The sequence below is a fragment of the Condylura cristata genome, unplaced genomic scaffold (assembly GCF_000260355.1).
Source record: "Condylura cristata isolate star-nosed mole 26May11 unplaced genomic scaffold, ConCri1.0 scaffold00019, whole genome shotgun sequence".
Lineage (NCBI taxonomy): Eukaryota > Metazoa > Chordata > Mammalia > Eulipotyphla > Talpidae > Condylura > Condylura cristata.
The window spans coordinates 12,722,580-12,740,925 of record NW_004567120.1 but is presented as its reverse complement, the minus strand read 5'-3'; the positions used below and the strand labels follow the sequence as shown (position 1 = coordinate 12,740,925).

General features: G+C 42.7%; 2 protein-coding genes across 3 annotated transcripts in view; both read right to left on the bottom strand.

Moving 5' to 3' along the window:
• Positions 1-10,168, bottom strand: part of GPRASP2 (G protein-coupled receptor associated sorting protein 2) — a 31,150-nt gene extending 20,982 nt beyond the window's left edge. For both annotated transcript variants that reach the window (XM_012727118.1, XM_012727120.1), the window contains exon 1: positions 9,866-10,168. The gene's annotated coding sequence lies outside the window, so the exon portion shown is untranslated. The remainder of the gene's footprint in view (positions 1-9,865) is intronic.
• Positions 10,169-11,781: 1,613 nt separating this feature from the next.
• GPRASP1 (G protein-coupled receptor associated sorting protein 1) lies at positions 11,782-16,145 on the bottom strand. The gene has a single exon (XM_004685903.2). The coding sequence runs from the start codon at positions 16,143-16,145 to the stop codon at positions 12,000-12,002; it is 4,146 nt and encodes a 1,381-aa protein (XP_004685960.1). The 3' UTR covers positions 11,782-11,999.
• Positions 16,146-18,346: the final 2,201 nt, after the last annotated feature.

The window sequence follows — 18,346 nt, the reverse complement described above, 5'->3', positions numbered from 1 at the left end:
TGTTAGTGTTCTGAGGCCATTCTAACAGGTGTCTATAGAGCAGAAATACTGCTTTTAATTGTATTTCCCTGGTAATATATGTCATTGAGGATCATTTCTTTAGCTTATTTGTCACAGCTATCTTTTCTAATGAGGTATCTAGGCACACTCTTTTCTTACTGGAATCAGCTCCTGAGCAGAGTCCAGACAAAGGTGCTGCCAATCTGCGGAACAGAGACCGGAAACCTAGTGACCATGGTGCTCAGCAGGCACTTCTGCAGTTTGGGTCCCCAGCCGATGGGCTGTCCCAGCCATGCAGTCTCTCCCGTAGCCTGCACACGGTGGCACGTGAGCAGCTCCACCAAACTGCCGAGCATAACGGGTAGCTTTCCACCTGTCCTGACCTGGGGACCCAAAAAGCAGCCCTAATGAACCTTAGGGCCCAGTCTGTGATCTCATCCACAGGGAGCCAAGTCAACAACTCTGCGCAAAGGGAGGGCACGCATCTAGCCCCTCTAGAGCAGAGAGCCAAACAGTGATCCCATCAAGCAATGGAACATAGCCTACAGTCCCAACCAGACAGTCAAACAGACTTCCCCACCAAATTTCCAGTCATAACCCTCCAGTCCTGCTCAAATCAGAAAGCCTAGTCAGAGGCACTGGGCAACCATGGAACATATCCTTAGCTCTTCTTGGGCAGGAAAACAAGCAACCAACCCTGCCCAAATGCCTATGTCCTCCCAGCCAGGACACCTGAGCAATGAGCCTGGTCAGTCTCAGCATACAGCCCAAGGTCCTACGTGGAAATGGAATCAAGCCAGCACTGCTGTCTAACTGTGGTGTGATAGATCAATTTAATGCAATCCACATGAAAATACCAGCAGTCTCTTTTAAAGAAATGGAGCAAAAATATTGAAATGCATATGGAACCCATAAGATGCCTTGAATTGCAGGTGCAATACTGTGAAAACGGAGGTATCATGTTACCTGATTTCAAACTTGAAAGTAACAGTACTAAAAACAGTATGGTATTAGCACAAAAACAGAAACCTGATCAATCGAACAGAATCGAAAGCCCAGACTAAGTCCCTGTACATGCCAGCACCTAATCTATGATAAAGCAGCTATAACCAAAAAATGGGACAAGGACAGTCTTTTAACAAATGGTGCTAGGAAAACTGAAAAGCCACACAAAAGAATGAAGTTGAATCACTGGCTAACAACATTACTTCAAATGAATTAAAGATGTAGATATAAGACCTGAAACAATAAAATACATAGATGAAAACATTGACAATATATTCCATAATATCAAGAGTAAAGATATTTTTGGTGATGGGAACTTTATGGCAAGGGAATTAAAAACAAAATTAACAATTTGGGGTTACGCCAAAAAGCTTCTAAACAGCTAAAGAAATACAGAATGATTACATAGACACCTGACAGCATGGAAGAAACTATTTATACAATAAATAACTGATCAGGGCTTAATAACGAAGATATATTTTAAAATACTCATAAAATTCAACAGTAAACAAACAAGTAACCCAATTAACAAATGGGCAACAAATACAATTCTCTGAAGAAGATATCCAGAAGGTCAAAAGACATATGAAAAATCTTCATTGTCACTTCTCATAAGAGAGATGGTATGAGATACCACCTCACACCTGTGAGAGTGGCATCTACTAAAAAGATCCCCTCGAAAGTGTTGGAAAGGATGCAGAGAAAAAGAAGCCCTGTTGTTGCTAGTAATATGAACTGGTTAAATCACTAAGGAAAGCAGTCAGGACTTATATTTAAAAAAGATTTATTTATGCATACAGAACTGGAGTACAGGCCAGATATGCAGGGGCGGTGAAAGGATTCACCAGAGATGGAGTGGGGAGAAGAACAGGCTGACTGAGACATACACTGCTGAGAGGAGCAGCGGGCGGGTCAGGAGAGGTCTGCCGCGCCATGTGGATCACCTCCAGGGCGGGGACCGAACTCATGCGGAAGTGGCTTTAGCTTCTTAGTGTTGTGCTTTAACCCACTGCGCCACCAGGGAGGGCCTGTCTTTAAAATTTTAAATGGAAATACTGTACGACTTGGCAATCCTACTCTTTGGCATCAATCCACAGAACATGAAATATCAACAACAACAAACATGTATTCCACAATATTCACAGCAGCATTGCTTTTAGTAGTTGGGGAATGGAAACAACCAAAATTTCCTTCAACAGATAACAAGATCAAGAAAATATGGTACATACACACCGTAGAATAATAAATGATGAAATACAATCATTTTCAACAAAATGGAGAGAATTTTAGAGAATTAAGTGTAGCAAAGAAATTCAGAATGATAAAAACACTAGACATTTCAGTAGTCAACACTTTGATAATGTGAAACACTTTCAAAATCAATGGACATCATAAATATTCTGAGGGTTTGTAGATTAAGAGGGGGAAGAGAAAGGTACAGGGGATATAACAGGGATGATGGTAGGGATAAAAGTTGTAACCCTTCCTACAAGGTAAAAATAATATAACCTTAACATACACATACAGAAAATATTTTGATAAGGATGTGAAGTTATTGGAAATCTCATTCATCGCTCATGGGAATGTTAAATGACATATATAGTCTCTGTAAAAACAGTATTGTGGTTTCTCAAAAAAATTAAACATTGAACTACAAAAAAATAATAATTTGTATGGAAACATTAAACGACCCTGAGAATAGCCAAAGTATTTCTGTGAGAAATAAAGAAAGATGGAGGTGTCACACCCCCTGAATTTAAACTACCTCATACAGCAATAGTGGTGAAAATAATATAGCCCTGAACAGAAAGAGAAACATGGAACAGAATAGAGATCACAGAAATATACCCACACAAACATGGACAGTTAATCTTTGATAAAGGAGCTAAGACAATATAATGGAGAAAGGAAAGCCTCTTTAACAAATTAATTCAAAATGTATTGATAGGCTCTGATAAAAAGAACATAAAATACTGAAGAAAAAAAAAACCACATAGGTCATATATTCCTGGGCAAAAATACCAAAGATGTATTTGGGGACACAACTCCAACTGCAAGAGAAACTAACAACTGGGACTATATCAAAGTAAAAAAAAGGTTTTGTATCTCAAAAAAAAAAAAAAATCACCAAAAAGGTAGCCAACCAATTCATACAGTTCAACAACAACAAAAAAACAATGAATATAATCATATAATGGGCAAAAGACCTAAATAAACACTTTTCTAAAGAGGACATTCAGATGGCTCACAAACACATGAAAAAATATCACTTATGATAGGAGAAATGAAAATCAAAATTAGAATGAGATATCACCTAGGAAAATACTGGATATGATTAAGTGGGGTTTATCCTTGAGATACAAAATATGGTTCACATACATAAATAAATGAGATGCATCCCATTCACAGAATGTAGGATGAAAATCAAATGATGTTCTACATCAATGCACAAACAACATTTGACAAAATTCACATCCTTGCACAATAAACTTTCAACAAATTGGGTATATGAAGAATGTATATCAACATAGTAAAGGTCATATATGAGGAATCCATAGCGGGCATTATACTGAATGGTAAAATACTGAAACCTTTTCCACCAAGATCAGGATCAAAATAAGGTTGCCCACTCTCAATACTCCTATTAATCAGAGTGCAGAAGGCTTAGCCAAAGAAATTAGGCAAGAAGAATTAGTTATAAAAACAAACAGCAAAGGAACAGAATCAAGAGCCCAGAAAGGACTGCACACATCATGATGAATATTTGATCAGAGTCACGAGTGCTCAACTGGGAAAAGGCAGTCTCCACAAAAATTGGTAATGGAAAAACTGGGTATTCATGTGCAAAAGATTGAAACTGGACCTCTATCTTCTATCACTGCCCAAAATTCACTCAAAATGGACTAAAGATTTAATGTCAGATTTGAAACTTTAAGATTCCTAGAAGAAAACATAGGGGGAAAGCTTGGTTTTGGCAGCAATTCTTTTAGATATGACATCAAAAGCACAAGCAACAAAACTATAAGTATTAGTGAGACTATTCTGAACTAATGAGTTTCTCCATAGCAAAGGAAACAATCTGAAGAAGTCAACCTAGATAATGCGAGAAAATATTTTTGAATCATATATCTGAAAAGAGCCTAATGTCTAAAATACATAAAGGAAATTACATGTCTCAGGATAGCAATCATCAACATCATCACCATTATTATCATGATGATCCAATTGAAAATGGACAAAGGACATAGATAGAATTTTCAAAAAAGACATACAGGGGTCTCCCTAGTGGTGCAGGAGTTAAAGTCAGCACTATGAAGCTATTTCCAGCCACCACACCATGAGATCAAACCCTGGCCAGGGCGGATACTGACCCACATGGCGCAGCAGTCCACTCCTGTCTCTCTCGCTGTTCCCCTCAGCAGTGTATTTCAGTCCATCTGCCTATGCTGCTCCCCACTCTGTCTCTGGTTAATACTCTCACTCCACCGCTGCCTGCACCTCTGGCACAAACCCCAGCTCTTGTATGCATAAATAAATAAGTCTTAAAAAAAACATACAAATGGGCAGCAGATACTTGAAAAGATGCTCAACGACACTAAAAATTAGGGAAATGTACATCAAGGCCACAAATATCACCTCATGCCTGTTAGAAAGACTATTATAATACATAAAGACAATAACACATGCTTGAACAAATGTGGAGCAAAAGGAACTAGCATGCTGTTAAAGGAATGTAAATTGAAACAGTCACTATGGACCTGGAAGCTATGTAAGTAACCATTAATAAATTAACAGATTTTTAAAAGCATAGTAGCTATCTATCAACATACAGAGAGATAGGTAAAGATACATCTATTTCAAGTGGAATATTATTCAGTCATGAAAAAGAAGGAAATCCTGTCACATGAGACAACATGGATGGAACTTAAGGGCATTATACAATGTGAAACAAATCAAATACAGACAAACACTGTATTGTTATCACATGTGGAATCTTGGGGGAAAAGTCAAACTCTTACTTACAGAGAGTAGACTGGTGTTTGCCAGGGAGGAAGAAGAAACAGGGAGGTGTCTTCAAAGACAGGGAGGTATCGTCAAAGGATACAAGCTTTCAGTTATAAGATGAGAAGTTCTTGGGATCTAATGTACCACATGGTGAATTCAGTTAACAATGGTGTAGTGTACACTTGAAATTTACTGAGATTAGATCTTGAAGATTCTTCACACACAGTTAACTACAAGAGCTGATGGACGTGTTAATGAACCTTACTGTGGCAATCATTTCACAATATATGATACCAAATCATTGCATCTGATAAACTTTTGCAATATTTTTTGTCAATTATATCTCTCAATAAAATTTTCCAACTTTACCACAAAGTTTTACACATTTGTAAGTATATGAAAATTATTTATATGTCAATTCAAATCTGGAATTCTGATTTTGATTTGAAGTTCCTCTAGTATGTATTCGGGGAGAGAATCCAACAGATGCTATTATTTTAGTTTCTTTGAAGTTGCTATTTTCCCTGTACAAATTAGTTAACTGATCCTGTAATTCTGTATTTAAGTTTTGTGACTTAAATAATTATCAGCTTAGTTACTTAAAGACTCGCCAGCCCTGTCCCTGATCTGGCTTGGTTGAAGGGCAAGATATTGCAAACTTAAAAAAAAGTCATCTGGTAATGAGCACCAACATGGAAAGCTTTTTGAATGGTACACATTCATATCCTTTGGCTGACCAAAACACTTTCCATTTTCAAATTCCAACAAAGGGTCAGAGGAATTACATGAGTATTTCACTATTCCTCAGTCCCAAACACTATAATGGATATAAGATAAAAGATAAAATTAACTGGAGAGTCCAACATGTACGTGAATATATGTGATACAAATTTGCAGATAACTCATATACTTAACTCCAGTAAGCAAAACTGTATGCTTCCATCACCAGTGAGAATTTACCTCAAAATATCTGAAGATAATGCCATATGTTACAAAGGAGACAAGAAATTATTGGATTGGGGCAGATTATTTAATGACCCTGGTGTTATACGGAAAAAGTCTATTTCCATTTTCTTCTACATATCACTAGCCAAATGAGTGTTTCCTTCTTGGACAATGATTGTTTCTTTTTCCTCCCACCTCCTTTAAAAATTCTAAGCTACCGAATCTTCCTAGAATTTGTTCGTGTATCTACTGCGATCTAACTTTGTTTTCACAAATAAGTAATTATTTTAGTATCACTCACCCAATGGCAGAATAGACACTGCTAACCTTCAAAAGGCCTGCTTGCAAGGTTGGCCCTTAACTGGATTCTGATAACTTAAATTTTAGGAATCCCACCATCCCAGAACTGATAGGGTTGGCTCACTGGGGCTAACCTCTTTGTGCAAACAGTATCACTGATGCTAAGTATCTTCTTTCTCTGGGAATCTGGAATTCTGGTACATGTTAGGAAGAGGACATTATGCCCTTCCCCAAATCTTGGACACTGAGTATTTTATAAGGCTTCCTTGGGAAATAACATTTCACACATATTATTATTTACTGAAGAAACAAAGCATACCTGACGTGACTCCACTGGGAAAGGACTCTTGGAAGCCTTTATCTATTTTCTTTTGAACTTTGTACTTTTTTCCTTCACTGAGTTGGTTTTGCAACCATTTATAACAAATCATAAGCTGTAAGCACAACTACACATTGAGTCATGTGGGCCCCTCTAGTTAATTGCTGAACATGTAGTTGGTCTTGGTGGTCACTAGTACACTGAATATCTTACTTTTCTCCATGTCTGAACTGTCACCCTAATAGAGAATATCCACATATGTGAGGCAATATATGGACCTTCTATTTGTATTACAGTTACCTTTTTCTAGTCAGTTCTACTGTCTTTAAATAATGACAGCAGTCAATAATATGTTTTTAATCTTTAGTGGGGGAAATTACTTTTCAATCCCAAATTCAGAGGATTCTTTCAAAATCCTCTGAACTGACCACAGGCTTGTGTATGCAGAAACCCATAGCAGGTTTTGAACTACTAAAAACTGTTAAAATAAGGCTCTTTAAAAGGATAATGGGAAGAATATATAAATACTCTGTTCAAGGAAATGAAAATCAATTGGCTAATAAACATCTGAGAATAAGTTTAACCTCATTAATATTAAAGTAATAGTGCAATACTGTTTTGTGCAATTCCATTAGTAAAAGACATACAAAATTATGCTTGCTAGGGTCATAGACACAGTAAAAACGATCTACCAAGCTCAGCATATATTCCTAAAATCAATTCTTCAGCTTACTGTGCCATCCCAAAGAAAGAAGTCCTTGCTTGACACCTGAGTAAGGCACAGTCATTGGACCAGCACTGGACACCTACTCCTATACTGCATGAAGATAAACAGAGAAGGAAAGGTCAGGAATGTTAATAGTAGAACATGAAGATCTCTGACTCAAACTGCGCAGGTAAACAAGTGGAGGGAAGATAAAGTCATTAGTTTGGGGGTGGGCTCAAAAAGTGAGAGTTCATGGAGTTGGTGAAAGGAATCAGGAATGTCACCAAGAAGGGGGTAGGTAGATAATAGAAAATCTCTGAAAAAAGAACAGCCCTTTGACAGAGACATTAAGGGACGGGGGATGAGAGGAGGAAGTGACAAATGAGAAAGTTGACCTCTCTAAGTGCAAGAAGATGTGGTGAATAAATTGTGGTGTAGATTATGATTCTGAATAACTTTTTTTTTTAACCTGTAAGTGGTTCTATAATGTATGTGCTGCCAAAAGAACCACTAGGTAAGCAATGTTTGAGACAAGTTCTAAAGTGTCTTTGCAATACAAATAATCTGTTATGAAGACTCTTCCTGAGACTACAAAAAGGACAAACATTAACCAAATTCATTTAATGAACTTAATATAACACTGAGACTGATAAAACTACAGCAAATACATATATAATGTCTCTGTGTATGTGTATGCCAGTCTCAGGAACATAAGTGAGAAAGAAATGGCAAGTTGAATCCACCAGTACATTATAAAATAATAATACCCCAAATACTATGATAGAACTTCAAGGAGATTGGCATATCCACAATAATAGTCAGACATAAGCACCTGTCTTTCAATAACAAATACAGACAAAATAAATGAAGATATAAGGAAGAAAATTTAAACAACATGCACCAAACTAAATTTATGTTCACAGAATAGTTCATACAACAACAGAATGACAGACACTCTCCTCAAGTGCACATGGAACATGTGTGAAGAGAGACCATGTTCTGGCCCATAAAAGAAGTCTCACTCAGTTAAAAAAAAAAAAAAACAAATCATACAAAGTATGTTCTCTGACCGCAATGGAATTGAATTAATAATGAAACAAATGTGGAAAAGCTTCCAACTACTTGGCAACTACATGACATACGTCTAAATGACTTTTGGAACAGAGAAACCAGGATCTTCAATCAGTGAATTCAGTTTTTATTTTGAATAGGTAAAAAGAGAAGAGTAACAAAATAAACAATGAAGATAATAATATAAGGGTAGAAATCAATGAAATCAAAAAATAAGAAATCAATAGACTAAAAGCTAGTTTGCTGTGAAAGTCAGTAGTATTAGTAAATCTCTAGCTGGACTGATTTTTAAAAAGACCAGACACAATTACCATCAGGAATGAGATGTAACATCAGTACCAATTCTACAAATACCAGAAGGATAATAAATTGGTAAGTATGACTGAGAAATACACACTACCATGAACTTCTGATGTAACGGAAATTTTTAATATAAGTTTGGTGGAAAATTTGAGACTACCTAGTAAAACAGTTTGATCCACCGGCCCTACTTCCAGTAATACATTCTGAAGATGCACCTCTAGTCATAAAATACCTATGCATAAGGTTATCCTTCCAACATTGCTGAAACACTAAAATATTAGAAACTAATACCCATATGCAGGAGAATAAGTGAAAAATTATGGCAGTGACATAATGCAGTCAGAAAAATTAGAAAATCTCTGCACAATAACTGACTTCAAATCTGTAATAAGTACAAATACATAAAGTTAATGATTATAAAAATGTATTCTCATTCTCACAAAAGGATGTTGCTATCTTGAGTTTGTCTCATAGAGCTGACCAAAAGTAAAGCAGAAGTAATGGTGTCATCAAAGATACGTGCAATTTCCATGTCTAAAAGTGCTGATCAGAAAACAAAATCAAGAGATGGAAGGGCTCCCCAAACATAATGTATGAGACCATCCATAAAATAGTTTCTGCTAATGATTTTAAAAAACACCCTCTTCTGAAGCCCATATATGAAGCAGGAGGGAGCCACATATGTGCAGTCTTAGGTCCCTTAAAGGGAGGAAGCTGTTGCAGAACTATGGGACCTAGGCCCTTTGAGAAACTTACAAGGAGGGCTGACCCTCCCTAGATACTGCTGCCCGGGGTGAGGTCCCAGAAGTTAGGAAGCTTGGCGTGATGCCAATGAGAAATCCTAGGTGAAGGGACCAGTCATCAGGCTTCTCTCCTCCTCAGTTTGCCCCACCCCCTTCCCTAAGGCTGGCCACATTGGGGTTCCGCTCTTGCATCCCTGGGCAGCAAGAGACTCGGAGCATAAGGCAGACCTGTCCCCCACTCCTTCGTCCACGTCCCCCACCTCATCCTCACCCCTTCGCCCCCCAAAAGCAACACAGAGTCCAGCAGCACCAGGAGAGGCCACAGTGGGGGAAGGGTCGCTCAGAGGGAGGATGGAGCGCGAGGACAACCAGGGCAAGCAGGAGGCTTCCAGGCATTTCTTGCTCCCGGTTGGAGTTTCAGCTCCCCCGCCCCCGCCCGGGGACCCCACTACCCGGCCTCGCACCCACCTCCTCCAACAGCAGCCGCCGCTTCTCTCCGCGGCGCCTCCTCAGGATGACTCCCTGCCCCTCGAGCTCCTGGACAAAACAGCTGCGCCAAGGAGCTCGCCGGGGCCGAGGGACCGGCTCCTCCAGCAACGCACGCTGCAGTTCTGGCCGCCGCAGCTGAGCACTGCGGTTCGGGCAGCGGGGACAGTCACTGCCCCCGGCCTGCCTGCGCACCCCAGCACCCAAACACGCTACCACTCGTCTCGGGGCAGTGGGTCCATCGCCAGGTGCCGGCGCCGCCCTTCGCCCCGCGAGACCGCACACCGCGGCGCCCGCCCAGATCCGCGCGGTCACGTGACCCGCCGTCGGCCCACGTGACCCCGCGGCCGCTGGGCAGCAGCAGCGGCTGCCGCAGCCCACCCACGCAGCAAGCTGCAGGGGCCCCAGGCGCCTCCCGCCCCGCACGCAGACCACTGGCAGCCCGCATTGGGGGACCTGTCAGCCCTCACCGCCCACCCTGCTCCGTAGGACTCGGGGCTGGTGACCTACACTGCACCAGGAGTTTGGACAGCCACGCATTTGTAATATTCTCGACTATTTGGCTCTCTAGTTATGTACACATCAATCATTTCTGTTTTATATACTAACAGCGATTGTATTTTTAATATTTTATTGGGTTTATATAGCATATGTAAATTACAAATGTATATTTAACAAATTTTATATTCATATAGCCCATAATTTATAAATTCACAAATTACAGACATCTACATTTGCTTTATTTAAATGTTATAGATAGTATTTAAAATATTAAAACACAGTGGGTCTTGGTTCAAAAGCCACTTGCCAGCACCGGGATGATCTGTGTCAATATGTATGCTTTGTGAAGGGGGACAAAACCGTCCTTTCAGGACAAAACTGTCCTTTCAAAAATGTCTTTTTCTCACAATGAAACCTTATGCATTTCCCTTTAGAAGACTCCAGTCCCCATACCCCAAACAGTTTATCCCTGACTTTTTGTCCTTTCTTAATTTTATAAAGTTTATAAACGCAAACCAAAAAAAAAAATGGAATGAATTCATGAACTTTGCAAATTTTAGTTTATTCCCTTTTAAAATAGGTACTTTTATTTGGCAGTCCTTCTGAAGTTGTACTCACTCACTGTTCTTTATTGCTTTAAAATGTTTTCTTAACAATGCAGAAATTTCCATTACCAAATAATATAAATTTGTATAAATTTGGCCCATGAACACATCTATTTTTATAATGGGATTATCATGTCTATACTGTTAACAGTCTTTCTTATTTCACCAAATATATAAAATATCAGGGTTTTTAAAAGTCAGTTTTAAATCTATACATCATCATTTAGTGGATGTCTATACCTTTACACTTCCGACTGGCACCACCATGAAGAAATCATCTCCCCAACTTAGTTAAATTTGTGTGCCTTTCTGTCTTATTTTAACCTGTAGGCCAGATAGAACACCAAGACTTTCAGCTGCAAAGTGCAACTTGTCAGCTTTTCAAAAGTTACTTTACCTTGTCTGTTCAATACATTCCTCTTAGCCACTCGAGGCCCCTTAAATACCAAACTCCTGTAGAAAACTCTTCCCAATGCCATAACATACCACCTACTCTTTTCTACACTGCAGAGTCCAACTTAATGGGGTTCTTTTTCTTTCAAACCTGCCCTAAGTAGCAGCCCATGGAAAGTTTTGCATTTAAAGCTGTGAAAATAAGCTTTTTGAAGACGTACAGTATTCTTACATTATCAATTTGTGTGCATGTATTTTCTTTACACCTACAATTTTTAAGTTCAAGAAGGGTAATTTTTGCCAATTTTAACATAGAACTTTATTGGAAAAACAAGAAAGACTCAAAGACATCAATGCACTAGAACAGCAATCAGAAAGATGGCTCAGTTCACTGTAAGCTTAAATGCTAAATATCACAATATGGGCAAAAGACAACTATTAACATGTGTTCTCAGTTTTAGTATTTGGCATCAGAAGAATGATTTGGGTGATGGTAATACCAAGTTGGCCAAGGTTAGTATCAGGATTAAAGATATATGTGGCAACACGAACCAAATATGGAAATCAAACATTATTCAAGGATCCCAGCTCGGAGCAGCAGGACAATCAGAGGCACGCTACTTTTCTTGGTGTGCCTCGGGGTCATTCTGATTATCTATTTTGCCTCGCAGTTCTTTAGCAAATTTCTCAACTTCATGGAAAGCAGTAATAAGTGGTTCCCAACTATAATCATCATCAGTAAACAACACTTCCTCTTTTTTGACACTGTTACCAATATTGTCAAACATTTCTAGAACAACTTTAATATTGTCATTTGTCTCCTTCCTATTAAAAATACCCATGAATTCTGATATTACTTCAACACTGAGTAGTTCTTTGATCATGGCAGGATTTTCAGACAAGTTCAGTAGCACTTTCAGAACATGAAACCTTGTTTTGGCATTGCCTGTGGCTAGTAAGGAGAGAAACCCAGACATATATTTGGCAACCAATGTGTGATAGTCAGTAACTGTAGTGAGGTGTCTAACCATCTTTATTCCAGACAGCTGCTCAGGGGAATCTAAGCTACAAGTAAGGGTTTCCTCACACACTTGACATATGTATGTCTGAATCATGTTTAGGTTGGGATAAGGTAGAGCCATGTGAATCATATTTTCCAAAAAACTTGTCCTCTCTCTAGAGGCGGGATAATTGAGCAAGGTTTCAATAAGTGAAACTATACCTGCATCCCGAATAAAATCTCGGGTAAACTGAGAAGCACCTCTCATACCCATTGCAATTTTAGATATTTCATGAATAAAAGGATCGCGAATTTTGTCCATTAATACAAGAAGTTCTTCAAACTCTGCAGAATCAATTCTAAGCTCACACTGTATGCAGCTGCAGGACCAATTTGCAGGCTCTGCACTCTCCTTGGCCTTAAGGTGCTCTCGAATTTCTGTGACTGACCGATAGGCTGGATCATACTGAAAGGGGAACTCAGGGTCAGGCTGATCAGGTGGAAGCAAAGATTCCTGTTCCTCCCCTTCTGGGGCAGGTTCCACATTCTTGGGCTTTCCCCAAAACATTTCAGAGAACAGAGATGCTGCTTCTTTTGAAAATCTACAACAGTTTTGGGATGGAAAGCCAACTCTACCCCATGGACCAGGCGTGAACTGAATAGTGACCTCCTCCCAGCTCTGGGGCCTGCGTGAAGCATCAGGCTCCTGGTCAGCTGAACACTTGGACTTGCAAATGGCCCGGAACACAGGGCTAGGATTTGGTTCAAAGTGGGCATCATCTCCTGCCCAGAACCAGGACCCCACCATGGCTTCATCCTCCTCAGTTACTGTCTTGGACTCACACTTGGTTCCACTGCCAGGCCTATTATGGGCCTGATCAGTAGCTCCAAACCAAGACCCAACAACTGCCCCTTCATTTCCTGCTCTAGACTCACAGATAGTGTCAGTTCCATCCTCTTTAACGGCCTTGTCTTCAGACCAGAACCAGGACTCCACAATCATCTCTTCTCCATCCTCTGGCTTGGATGTAGAGCATGTGTCTGCTTTTATACTGACTTCCTCTACAGTCGAGAACCAAAATCCATACACTGTCTCTTCAGTCCTTGACCTGGTATTTTCTACTGGATGAGGCCCAGCATCTACACTGTCCTCATCTTTAGCCCAAAACCAGGAACCAATGATGACTTCCTTCTCTTCATCTTCTGAACTAGATTTGCTACAAAAGCCAGTCTCCTTCCTAATGGCCTCTTCCCTGGCCCAGAAACAGGACCCAGCGACAGCTTCCTCCTTAGCTACTAGCCTGTCTTCTCTAGCCTCAGCTGCTGCCCTGAACCCGTTCTCTTCCCCAGCCCAGAACCAAGAAGCAATAACATCCTCTTCTTCACCTTCTGGCCTGGATTCCTCTACAGCTTCTGGCCTGGATTCTTCTCCATATGTGGAGTTTATAATGGCTTCATCCCCTTTCCAGAACCAGGATGCAATCAGGGTTTCCTCCTCAGTCAGTGACCTATCTTCTTCTTCAGTCCCATCATCTATACTGCTCTCTTCTGCAGCCCACAAGCAGGGCCCTATAATGGTGTCTGGCCTTGTGTATTGTCTGGAACACAGCCAGGAATCAGCAGTGTCCTGTTTCTCCTCTAGCCTAGTCTTCCTGATGCCTCCACTGGCAGGATAGACAGAATGATCTTCCCAGAAGCAAGAGTCACTGGTCTTTTCTGCCCCTGCCATAAATTTGCACTTGGCACTAGTCTCATACTTCAGGCTGATCTCTTCTGTGGTCCCAAACCGAGATGATACAATAACCTCTTCCTTCTCCTCCATGTTAGACTTGTTGCTGACTTCAGTTTCCACACAAGTTTCTAGCCCAGCCCAGAACCATGACCCGATAATGGGCTCTTTCTCCTCAGTCCCTAGAATAGTATCACTGTTCACTTCACTCCCAGAATCCATCTGGGCCTGGTTTCCAGCCCAAAACCAGGATCCAAATATTGTCTCTTCTTCAGCTACTGGTCTGGCCTCTTCTCCAACCTCAGCCTCTCTACTGACCTCTTCTCCAGTCCAAAACAAGGGAACAGTGCTGCCTTCTTCCTCCGACCTTGGTCTGGATTTGCAGCTGGCCCCATCACCAGCTTTCACACTGACTTCATCACTGACCCAAAACCAAGAGCCAAAAATGGCCTCTTCCTCAGCCTCTGGGTTGGTTTCCTCACCAATCCAGAAGCAGGAACCATCAGTAACCTTTTCTTCATTAGTTGCTAGCACACATTCAGAGGAAGCCTCAGCCCCAGTTTCCATACTGGTCTCCTTCTCCATCCCTAGCAGGGAATTCCCAATAGGTTCTTCCTCAGTCCTTGACTTGGAGTTACTGACGGCCTCAGTCACCATGCTAGCCCCTTCTTCAGTCCAAAACCAAGTGCCAACAATAGACTCTCTCTCCACCTGTGGACTGGACTCGACACTGTCCCCACCCAGTGTGCTAGACTCTTCTGCAGACCAGAACCAGGTCCCAATGAAAAATTCTTCCACAGATTTGGCTTCTCGCTTAGCCTTGGCTCTTGCTTTTATTTTGACCTCTTCCTCTGCAATTTCTCTGGCCCTAGCCTCTTTTTTGGACTTGCACCTTGACAGGGTATTATCCTTTTCTACAGGCCAGAGCCAGGATCCTTTTTTCACTATACCTTTGTACCCAGACATGAAATCAGTAGAAGCTTCTCTCTCGGCCCTCTCTCTGGCCCTGATATTGGCCCCTTCCCTGGCTCTGAATTTAGACCTGCATTCAAACTCCTCTTCAGCCCAGATCCAGGACTTCATATTCTCCTCATATTCAGACATAGAACTGGACTCAGAAATGTCTTTCTTGGACCTAAGAAAGGACATATTATTGGTTTCTCTTCTGGGCCTAGACCAGGTATTGTTCTTTTCTCCAGCCCAGAAGCAGGATGTCTTAAAAGATTCATCCTCAGAACCAGAACTAGTCGCAATATAGAACTCCCTCTTGGTTTTGGGCCTAGACATGGCCCCTTTTTTTGCCTTGTGCCTGGACCTCATACTGACATTTACCTTGCTTGGAGGACAAAAGCTTGCACTGCCTTCTTCTCCATTCCAAAACCAAGAACTCAGAGAGGGTCCATCTGCCAACTTAAAGTTCCAATTGTGCAAGGGCTCTTGTTTGCCTGTAGGCCTGTGACAGCACCAGGATCCTATACTGGCCTCTTCCCCTGACTTCAATAAACACTGGCTTCCTGCCTGGGACTTGACCTTGGTGCTAGCAAAGGAAAAAGCATCCAAACTGACCAAGTCCCTATCCATAAATAAGTTATTAGCTTTAGCAACAGACCCAGTCTCAATGTTGACCAGTGGCCAGGCTGTGGCACTGATTTGGGATACTTGTTCTGTTTTCAACACTCCTTCAGCATCAAACACATACTTGGGCCAGGAGTGAGTTTCATTCTTGGTCTCAGTCTTAGGAGGTGCCCCACCCACCACCACCGCCTCACTTTTGGGCCTTCTCCTACCGAATGCTCTCAATTCAGTCTTGGGCCTTGCTCCAGCCATAGCTTTGGATTCAATTTTAGGCCTTGCCCCAGATAAAGACTTGAGCTCAGTTTTAGGCCTTGCATCAGGCATCTGGGTTTGGGCCCGAACCTTGGGTCTGACCACCATTGGGGCCTCATTCTCTCCCTCAGCCCCACCTCCTGCCTCCTCTCCAGCTTTCTTTTCAGTTTTGGTCTGGGCACCAGTCTCAATCTCCGCCTCAGTCATGGCTCAGAGTACAAGGATACCCCTATGCCAGTCCCAGCCTCTACCACAGATGTATCACAGTTTCGTTCTTCACTTTCTGATGGCTCAGCAATGCAGGAAACAAGAATTTGAGTCAGTCGCACTTCAGACCCAGTCAGTCACCTGTTGAAGGCCACACTCAGTCAACACTACAGAGGGCAGATGAAGCACAGCAATCTCGGAGAGGACGGATGGCTCCGGGGTGGGTGCAGACCTGTTGAGGCGGGTCAGCAGCAAATCCAACACCAACTGAGCTGCAACTGCAAGCGGCTCTAGGGAGAGAACGACATGGCTGTGAATCTCCTCCAGGTGCCTCCTGGCAGGAACCCGCACGGAGCCTGGGCTTGAATGCTAGGTGGAACGGTGGCACTACTACAAAGTCTCTGTCACCCCCATTTGGGCTACACCTTGCAACCCCAGAGCTTCCCCACTGCCTCGCCAGCAACAAAACAGGCATGGGATGGTGGGAAAGTGTGCAGATGACGGCAGAGCTTGATCAGCGCCCAGACCCTAGTCTCCCTCGCACCCGCTGGCTTCCATTACACACCCAAAAGTCTCCCCGTGCTCATACCAACCTGCACCGATGGGGTGCAACTGCCCCCTCCTTTCTTCGTTCCAGTGGTATTAAGCACACAGCAGAGGGCAGGCCGTCCTACGGACAAGTAAACACACGGGAGGAAATGTAGTCTGACCACTAGGTAGGAAAGCAGGCACCCTGGATCCGGAGACAATCTTACCTCTGGCCATTTATGGGTCCAACATGTCCAGCATTTCCTGTCTCCTGGTCCCTGCCCTCAGACTGCCTCCTCACCTCCCTAGCCAGCACAACCAACCCCTACCCCAGTAGTCCTCATTTTGCCCGGAGAAAACGGTCAGGGGCTGCTGAGGCGGTGAGCACATCTGGTGGGGCTGGAGAAGGGGAGGAGGCCCTGCACCCACCTGCATCAAAGGCCCCAGGCATGCTCTGATCTGCAGCTGCCCTGCAGTGCCCCTCTTCACACCAACCTCCGGGGAGCTGGGCCAGTCTTCTCTTCCTTTCCTTGCTTGCAGAAGTGAGGCCTCTTAAAGCAGGCCTGTGGACAAAGAGATGAAAGAGTTAAAGACAGCCAGGAAATAATGGTACTGACTGAGTGTTTGATTAACAGACCTTCAGCAAGGATGGGAATATAGGCAGCTCACCCGCCTGCTTGAGACTATGGAGGTGCCTCTCTTTTTCTTTCTCCTTTTCTTTTGAAAATGTAAAAGTAAACAAAAAGAAAACATGAAAGATGATGCTATCCTTTTAACACTTAGGAATCTGTTGGTAGAGTATGGATATTAAATTTAGGCCCCTTATTTCAATTTTTAGGATAGCAAACGTTCTTTACATCACAAACTCCTCATTCCTTCCTCTAAATATGAGGATTCATTACTGGATATTCACATCTCCTTGCCCTATACAACATAAACTGAGGCAGGTACCCAAGATACTCTAGAAAACAGGTTACATGCTATTTGTAATTACGACTCCCTTGTAACCCTCACCACCAAAACCCATCTTCTCATGCCTTCAATTTAGATGGAGCTGAGGAAGGGCAAAGAAGTGCAGATAGTCGGGAAAGAAAAGTTTAGGGCTTTACCCTAGATGCCTGAGCTGCTCTGACTGTAATGACCCCGGTCTTGATTCACGTCTCCAGGCAGTGAAGACTTCCACCCATGCCGCGCATCCCAACACACATCCAGGAACCCAGGCCACTTACTTGCCTACTCCTTTTCCTCAAGTCTCTCAGGTACCGAAGTTCTTCGTAGTCCGCCCCAATGCTCCACAGAACAGTCTAGACGAGAGGTTTTGGCGTCAAGGGGGCGCCACTGGGAAGGGTATGAGAGCTTGGAGCCCCAAAGGCCCAACCCCAGAATTGGACCCCCAACTCAGCCCGCACTCCTGCGGGTTGCAGGAGTGCCCCAATCTCGCTCGGCCATTTATTCCTCAGACCACCCCACAGCCCTGGCACCCTGGCCCCGTACCACAACGACGCCGTCGAGGGCAGGCGCGCGAGCCAAGAAGGCAGGCTACGCGGCTGCGCTCGCGGCTCAGAGCCAGGACACCCGAGGGCGCCTCGGGCCCTGGGCCAGAACTCCACCGCCGCCGCCGCCTGCGAACCCCGGCGCCACACACCTCTCGCCCGCACCGCTTCCCTCCGCGC

What these genes read in the sequence shown, in the direction of transcription:
- GPRASP1 (XM_004685903.2), bottom strand. Translation starts at nt 16,145, where the DNA reads ATGACTGAGGCGGAGATTGAGACTGGTGCCCAGACCAAAACTGAAAAG.